This window comes from Marmota monax, unplaced genomic scaffold (assembly GCF_021218885.2).
Source record: "Marmota monax isolate L192 unplaced genomic scaffold, Marmota_monax_Labrador192_F-V1.1 WCK01_AAM20220418_F8-fsc00145, whole genome shotgun sequence".
Classification (NCBI taxonomy): domain Eukaryota; kingdom Metazoa; phylum Chordata; class Mammalia; order Rodentia; family Sciuridae; genus Marmota; species Marmota monax.
The window spans coordinates 1,193,214-1,201,301 of NW_026695201.1; the positions used below are offsets into that span (position 1 = coordinate 1,193,214).

Consider the following 8,088-nt stretch of genomic DNA (forward strand, 5'->3'; position numbering starts at 1 on the left):
CCCGGCCAGTGGCCAAGTAAAACAGGGTGACATGAAAATAGGAAGTTTATCTACATTGGACTCTTTCACAGAGACTCTTTTGCTGACAGTCCTAAAATCAGCCATGGTGAAGAGGGATTTTCTCTGGAGAAAGGGGGGCCACTTCAACAGTGTTGCTCTTTCTCAGCTTCCCCAGCTCTCAGCATCCCCCAGGCAGCTCCCAATGGTCTCCATCCTTTCCTTTCTCCTCCTCAGACCTTGTCTTTCCCCCTCCACAGCTGAGAGCTCACTCAGGGGTGCAGTGGACTGGGGAGCTGCAGATCCTCAGTGGGACTCTGACCCAAGCACCAGCTGCTACCTGCATCCTCACCAGGAGCCACTCTGTCAGGGGAAAGTTGAGGGGAGAATAAACTTTGAATTCCTCTTCCATTCCCTTTATGCCTCCCTTGTTATGTTTTAGGTATGAGGTGTCCCCCAAATGCTCATGTGTGAGGCAGTACAAGAAGGTTTGGAGGTGAAATGACTGGGTCATGAAAGCCTTAACCCTATCAGTACATAAATCCCCAGACAGGGACTATCTGAGTGTAACTGTGGGCTGGTAGGTGTGGCTGGGGAGGTGGGTTCCTGGGGGTGTGCCTTTGGGGCATATATTTTGTCCTTGATGAGTGGAGCGCTCGCTCTCTCTCTCTCTCTCTCTCTCTCTCTCTCTCTCTCTCTCTCTCTCTCTCTCTCCCTCTGCTTTTTGGGCCATGTCCAGAGTTGCTTTCCTCTGCCACATTCTTCTGCCACAATGTCCTGCCTCACCTTGGGACCTGAGGAGTGAAGGTGGACATCTATGGACTAAGAGCTTTGAAACTGTGAGACCAAAATAAACTTTTTCTCCTTCAAATTGTTCTTGTCAGGTCCTTTGGTTACAGGAGAAAAAACGCTCACTAAAACACACCTCATCCTCCTTCTCCTGCGTCTAATATGTCCTCTGTTTCCATTATTGGTTCACAACATTTTGGTCCTCAAACCTTATTCATTATTTAGTTAATTTTCTTCCCTCTCTTTCCTACCCCAAATCAACTATCTTCTCCTTGCTTTCCCCACCCTACACGCAAGAGCAGCAGTCATATATTTTGTGTGATCCAGGGAAAAGTGAAAATGTGGAGCATTGTCTTAGCCATTCTAGCTGCTATTAGAGCATGCCATAGACTGGGTGTAAGGATGGCCTGAGGCCTGAGCCTAAGCAACTCCATTTTAAAAATTCCAGTTTGAAACCTGCAGTCTCCCCAGGCACACCCTCAGAGCCCTCACCCTGATAAACAGAGTGAAGCCCCTGGCAAGCTGTCTTCAACTGATAAGAGGGAAAGGCAAGAAGATCAGAGTGGAGCTCACCAGACCAGATGTTTCTGACCCCAGGGCAAATGATGTTACTGAGAAATCTGGTGGTAGCTGATAAGAATTGAAAAGGGGGGTCAAAATTCCCAAAATTTAGTATAAATAATAGAGCAAATGAACAGAGATTCAGCCAGCCGAGCTGGAGGGCTTGATGAGGACCTGACACCCCATCACTTGTCATTATTTCCTAATCCTCTGTGTTATCCTCACCGCTCTTAAACTCTACCACCTCATCTGGACCTCAGTGAGCACCGCAACTCCTCCCTATGACCCTCTCCTCAATCAGTCATCCACTCCACGCCAAGAAAAGCCTGTCCTGGTTCTGGACTTGGTTACTGCAGTCTAAGTGAGTGTGCATCTGCTGGACATAAAGCCTAAGGCTTGAGACTTTTGAACTTAGCATGTAGAAGAAATGTCTGTCATTAGCCTGTCATAATTAAGTGTTTGCAGTGCTTAGAATTAATCTAGAATCATTTTCTGTGAATTAATTAATGTAGAATTGTTTGCTGTAAATTGATTATGTCTATTGCAGTGACTAGCATTAAGAATTGTCATTTTCTAGATTAAGAACCTATAGAGTGAAATTGTATTGAGTAATTTGAGTGAATAAAGTATTGAAAGGGGCAGAAGTATGTTTATTTCTCCCCTCGACTGCATACATCACAATTTTGCTCCTTCATGACACTGGGCAATTTATAACAACTAGAAAATTATTTTTCACATTATTTTAAAAATTATTTTTCAGGATGGGGATTTGGCTCAAGTGGTAGTGAGCTCGTCTGGCATGCATGTGGCCCAGGTTTGATCCTCAGCACCACATACAAACAAAGATGTTGTGTCTGCTGAAAACTAAAAAATAAATATTAAAAATTCTCTCTCTCTTACTCTCTCTTTAAAAAAACATTTATAAAAATTATTTTTCAAAATATTTTTGGACAGTTCAAGATCAAGGTAGATTTGGTTTGTAGTTGAACCTATATTTTGATTCATCAAAGGCACTTTCAGAATGTCTACACACGGTGGAAGGATTATTCGATCTCTCTGGAGTCCCTTGTATAAATGAGGCACTGATCTCATTTCTGAGGGTTGAAACAACATGACTTAATCACTCATCAAAGGTCCCACTGCCTAATATCATCACATGGGTGATTAGGATTCCAGCATATGAATTTATGGAAGACATACAGATTCAGATCATAGCAGGTTTGTGTTCAAGATACTCTTTCAGGGAGTGCTCTTAATGACTAATGTACAAAACTGTTTCATTTCTATGGAAGGTATGTCTCTGAGCTTTTATTTTGCTTCCTAATGTTGCAACCCTTGGGCACAGGGACACTCACAGGATGATCGCAGGACTCTTAGGCACTTGGGGGCCCCACTTCATGACTTCATGCAAGCCACCCACTGGTTGCCTGGTTCCTCCTTCCCTAGTTGTTCTAATGATCTTTGCCTTTGCTGAACTGAAGGGGAAGTTAATCTCCCTTTCCTCAATGGTTACTCCAACTCTTGGCACATGGGTAACCACTGAGAAACTGGAACGAAATTATGTGGAGATGCGTGTGGTACTTGGAACAAGAGTGGGCAAGAGGCTCACCCTGACCAGTTACAAAACTACTTGGTGCAAACTCTGGAGGGGATAGCTGCACCTATATTTGGCCCACACACTATTCGGTGTATGTCCCTTTCTCTGTTTGTGCCTGCAAGGCATGAGATAGTGACAGGGCTAATGACATAAGGGGCCTTCAGTGAGACGTGGTCAGTGCTGTGGTGGCAGGATGGAGGTGGAGAGGCAGAGTATAGAGTTGCCAAGGCCCCAGACAGTGGGGAGCAGGTGGAGGAGTGCTAAGGATGCAGGTGAGGTTGTGGGAGGAAGAACCCTTCATAAGCTGAGGAGGCTCCTATGAGCTCCCATGCAAGGTTCCTTGAACTTCACTATGAAACACTAATTCAATAAAATTACTATGAATTCAAGGTGCTAATCATGGAACTTTGAGTGTATTACTCAAGTGGCTGCATGCCCCAAAGAGCCAGCCCTGGATACATGATCCACAGACTCAGTAGATGACACTGTTTCAGAGAATAATCATAGGGGCTTCTGAAAAAGGAAATAAAGTAACCAGTGATGTCAGAGATATGAATGAGGTGCAGTCGGGGTGGGGCAGGGAAGACGACACATGGGGGATAATTCAAAGTTATTACAATAAGAGAAAATACTTAAGATCCTGAGTTCCATACTCAGCAATAAAAGAAGTACCCCTTGTGGTAAGGGACTTTTCAGAGTCACATGTGACTTGTTCCTTAGCAGTTGAACTAGGGGAAGATGACCAGGATGGAAATTGTGACAGTGAGAGAAGTTAGAACACTGGGCAGAGAGTCAGAATAGCAGGGGAAATGGGAAACAGAGTAGGTGCTCAGGGTTTTGGGAGGGAGCAGATTGTCTTTGTTTCAGGCAGAAAAGTTTTGTCTTTTGGTTGAATAAGGAAGTCAGAAGAGTGGTCTGTGGGGTAGGTTTATTTAGAACAGAAATCAAAGGACGACTTCTCTGAGAGAAAGAAGTAGCATCTGCAAGGGTCATGCTGTTTCTGCTACTCCCCTTGCTCGCTGCTCTCTTCCCAGGAGGTGACAGTGGTAAGAACAGGGGCAACTGACCAGTTTGTGTGTGTGTGTGTGTGGTGATGGTAGTTTCCCCTGCACACACCTGGAGAGAACGAGTGCCAAGTTGGCCCCATTCTGCATGTTCTTACTCAAGCCCTCTGTGCTCTCATGGAGGCTGTTGGTAGAGCATGGGACCCTGGGGGCCAGCAGATGTCAGCTAAGGTAACGGTGGCTCTCCACTTTTCCAGATTCTGAGTCTTCCCATGGGGGCACGTACTTTCTCAAGTCTCTCTCTCCCAATGTCACATTTCTCCCCATTCTATCTATTCTTTTGCCACAGGGTTTGAGGAGTCTATCTCGTACCATCTCATGCAAACCTCATCCTTTCACAACCACTCCTGGGTACATGTGGGCTCAGGCTGGTTGGGGGAGCTGCAGACTCACAGATGGAACAGCAGCTCTAATACCATCATTTACCTGTATCCCTGGTCCAGGGGCAACTTCAGTAACAAGGAGTTGATGGATGTGGAAAGGTTGTTCCAGTTATACTTCAATGAACATCAGGACTTTTATATTTCTCAATTAATGTTTAAAGGTGAGTTCCCTTTCATTGTTGGGGAGAATAAAGGGATGAGGGTGGGGCATCTCAGGGAACTTTTATTCCTCAGGGAAACAGCCTTCTCTGCTCTGAAACTTATTCTACTCTCTTCAGCATAAAACTGCAATCACACTCTGGGCACGTACAATAAACAACCAGATAAAAACGTCTGTTTTTACCACTTATTAACTGTTCTCTTATTGGCTGCAGGGCTGTGTTTTACTAACTCACCTCAGAGGCAGCCTGTGGCCACTCTCCCCAATCTACAATAAGGTACCTTCAGCTTCCTCACTTGTTGGGTGACTCCTTAAAGGGTGATTTTCTCTCCCATTTAATCTCTTCAGTCATCCTTGTGTAAACTGTCAGAGTGACCATGGATACAATCTCCCAGATGGCAGCTGGCTGTTTGTTAGAGTCTCAGCTCTCTCACATTAAGGCTTTTCTCTCCCACACCATCATTATCACTTTCAAACAATTCCCTCCCCTCCTGATATTGTCATCTTTTCCTCCACCTCTAGCTCCTACCAGTAGCCTTTCTGTGAACCTCTGATCAGACCACACTTGGGTTCTTTCTCTTAAACTCCCCAAACCCCCTTCTGCTTGTGTTTTCTTTTGCCTCCACTCATTCCATTTTCTCCATTTTTTTTTTCTTTTCTCCTCTAATTCTTTACTCTTCTTCCCCAGATCCCTTTGATCTGCAGGTGACCGAAGGCTGTGAACTGCATTCTGGGAAGGGCTTCCTAGGCTTCAAGCAGGTAGCTATCCAAGGACATGACTTCATGAGCTTCCAGAATGAAACATTCTTACCATCTCCAAAGGGTGGAGAAAAGGCCCAGAAAGCCTGCAAACTGCTCAATTTCAATGAAGCCTACACACAGAGGTTATATAGGCTCCTCAGTGACACCTGCCCGCGTTTCACCTTGGGTCTTCTAGAAGCAGGGAAGGCTCATCTCCAGCAACTAGGTCAGTCTTGTACCCAATCTTCAAGAATTTTTCAATTTTAAAGTCAAATTCAGGATAAATAGAGAAAAGGATAATGTGTGACCTTTCCAGAGTGGGAAACATGTGTCTCTGTAGACTTATGGGGAGTTCTAAACTTCTAAATCTGTTACAGTCTGTGTCTGGATGTCCTTTCTGTTGTTTGCAGTGAAGCCTGAGGCCTGGCTGTCCAGAGGTCACAGCCCTGGGCCTGGCCATCTGCTGCTGGTGTGTCATGTGTCTGGATTCTACCCAAAGCCCGTGTGGGTGATGTGGATGCGGGGTGACCAGGAGCAACGGGGCACTCAGAGAGGTGACATCCTGCCTAATGCAGGTGGGACGTGGTATCTCCAAGCAACCCTGGATGTGACAGCTGGGGAGGCGGCTGGCCTGGCCTGCAGGGTGAAGCACAGCAGCCTAGGAGGGCAGGACCTCGTCCTCCACTGGGGTGGTAATAGTGGGACCCAGGCTGGAGATGGGGGGATATCTTCTAGGAGAGCATGAGGACCAGGTAAAAAATTGGGATTTACAAATTCCAGACCCAAAAAGAAGAAAAATATGTAATTCAATGAATGGATAAATTTAAAATGAGGGATCTATAGATGTAGATTGACACATCTTCCTGGTATCCATTTGAATCTGCAGCACCTCAGAGTGCCCTGGGCTTGATCCTCTTTGCCATGATAGTGGCCCTGGCTCTTCTGACAGGTCTTGGATTTTGGTTTAGAAAACGCTGGTGAGTTCTTTGTATCCATCTATTCTGTTCATTCCTTCTCCCCAATGGTCTTCCCTTTTTTTTTTTTTTGACTTTTTCCTCACTTTTCCTTCTCCTCCTGGCCACATTTCTATTTTCTCCTCAGTTCTCACTCCACCTTATGAAGGTCTGTTATATTTTTGTTCACTTAGGACACACTGTGAAGCTCCCTGAAGTTCTGGCCCTCTGAAGTGAGGACCCAGTCTACATCTGAACACCACAGGGTGATGACATCACTTCTACTCTCCTTGTTAAAACTTTGCAATTCATTTCTGCTCCATGATCATTTACCAATATGTGCTCAATGTAATCTTGCAGGATTTGTTGTTCTGACCTGGCTTCTGTGGCTTCAACTCTGAATGGAACAGGATGTTAGCAGTGTCAGCCTGGATGAATAAAATGGATCATCAGATGTATTTCAGCTGTCACATCCTCCAGGGGTCCTTCCTTGATCCACAGTGGGAAGCCATCTCCCCTCCATTTGAGCATCCCCAGATTTCAACTGTGCCCCTTACTGCCTAGCATCTGTGGCAGGTGTGTAGGTTCATTTCTTCTTTTAAAAGTTTGAGAGCAATGCACATGCTTTTTGAGTGTCTGTATCCCTGGTGAAATGTTTGGCCTGAATAAAACATGCTATCAAAATAAAACCTGTGTTGATTACGTAAGATTTGTAGGTTTTGTTGTTGTTGTTTGTTTTACATTTTTAATTCTCTGCCTTCTTTGTACCTTTGTTGAAGTTGAAATATTTGATGCTCTTCTTGTTAAAACTCTTGCTTTGCCAGGAGATTTCATGCATTCCAGTTCTGCGTTTTTTTTTTTTCCTGAGTCTCTGAGGAGAAACATAGTTTTGCGTCTTACCTTTTCTGTTATTTGATTTTAGGAAAATATTAGCATAAAACTATTGTTCCAAGTGCTCTAAACCAAAAGAGCAGGGAAGAATGAAGGTCCTCCATATTCAGGGTCACTTAGGGTTAAGTAGTAGATTCATTACATTGGAGTGTTGGTAGAAATATAGACTCTGTGGCCTGGTCTCAGACTTACTGAATTTCAGTTTTCATTTCAACAAAATCATCAGATGATTCACAGATATATTAAAGGTTGAGAGGAGATGCACCTCAGTGTAGTGATTCCTGAAATATGGCCCATATGCATCACTGAAGAGGGAATCAAGAATGAACAAAGTGCTGCCCTTAGGATTGAAGTAGGTCCAGGTGAGTAAGGTGCATTCTCGCAGTTATGTTCTCTACAGCTCCTGCTGCAAACACTGTTAGTGAACTCTGAGCCATGCTCCTAGGGTAAATAGGTGGGTAGTTTTCTTTGAGTTTCTTTTCACAATATTTTTGTTAACTAATGAATACATAACCTTTTTTTGTGTATTTTGTTTAATAATTTTATTTAATATATATTTATAAGTAATTCATAGTTTGCAGTATTTCTTTGAACAAAAGCATTATCAGAGAAGTGTTTAACAATTTCCTGTCCCTGACTAATGTGATCCCAAATTTTCTAGGCTTTCAACCTTCTAACAATGCTGTCTACCATACCCCGCCCCCAAATCTGTTATCTCAAGAAACCCCAAAGTTAGTTGTTTGTCTAGCGTTATCACAGAATTATAGTTGTCATTTTAAAAAGTAACTTCACCCACTGATCACCAATTTTACCTTTCTTTTTCCATGGTATTGCATTTTTCATTACCATTGAACTCTCAGACAACAGCATTATAACTATAACAAAAGCTGATCTAAAATACTTTATTCCTCTGTTATTCACATCACAGCCTTCTTCAGTTTATGAACACTAG

At 43.8% G+C, this 8,088-nt stretch overlaps 1 protein-coding gene across 3 annotated transcripts; it reads left to right on the plus strand.

The window, feature by feature from the left end:
• The first annotated feature begins 3,613 nt into the window (after window positions 1-3,613).
• Window positions 3,614-6,952, plus strand: LOC124082553 (T-cell surface glycoprotein CD1a-like). Of its 3 annotated transcripts, none has more exons than XR_006848425.2 (7): window positions 3,614-3,990; window positions 4,298-4,552; window positions 5,240-5,518; window positions 5,703-5,846; window positions 6,179-6,269; window positions 6,440-6,511; window positions 6,606-6,952. XR_006848425.2 is itself a non-coding variant. In XM_046429000.2 (7 exons), exons 3-7 carry the CDS (start codon window positions 4,477-4,479, stop codon window positions 6,661-6,663), a joined length of 669 nt encoding a protein of 222 aa, XP_046284956.1. In that variant the 5' UTR covers window positions 3,937-3,990; window positions 4,298-4,359; window positions 4,452-4,476; the 3' UTR covers window positions 6,664-6,952. The 3 variants fall into 3 exon arrangements, 1 of the variants encoding a protein (XP_046284956.1); XR_006848424.2 differs by having other exon boundaries at window positions 3,615-3,990; window positions 5,703-5,867; XM_046429000.2 differs by lacking the exon at window positions 6,440-6,511 and having other exon boundaries at window positions 3,937-3,990; window positions 4,298-4,359; window positions 4,452-4,552; window positions 5,703-5,867.
• The last annotated feature ends 1,136 nt before the right edge of the window (window positions 6,953-8,088 follow it).

Bases quoted from the DNA above. Each gene is read 5' to 3' on its own strand.
- LOC124082553 (XM_046429000.2), top strand. From the start codon at position 4,477: ATGGATGTGGAAAGGTTGTTCCAGTTATACTTCAATGAACATCAGGAC. The intron at 5,519-5,702 runs GTCAGTCTTGTA...TGTTGTTTGCAG, and splicing joins GGCTCATCTCCAGCAACTAG to TGAAGCCTGAGGCCTGGCTG. The intron at 6,270-6,605 runs GTGAGTTCTTTG...GTAATCTTGCAG, and splicing joins TTTTGGTTTAGAAAACGCTG to GATTTGTTGTTCTGACCTGG.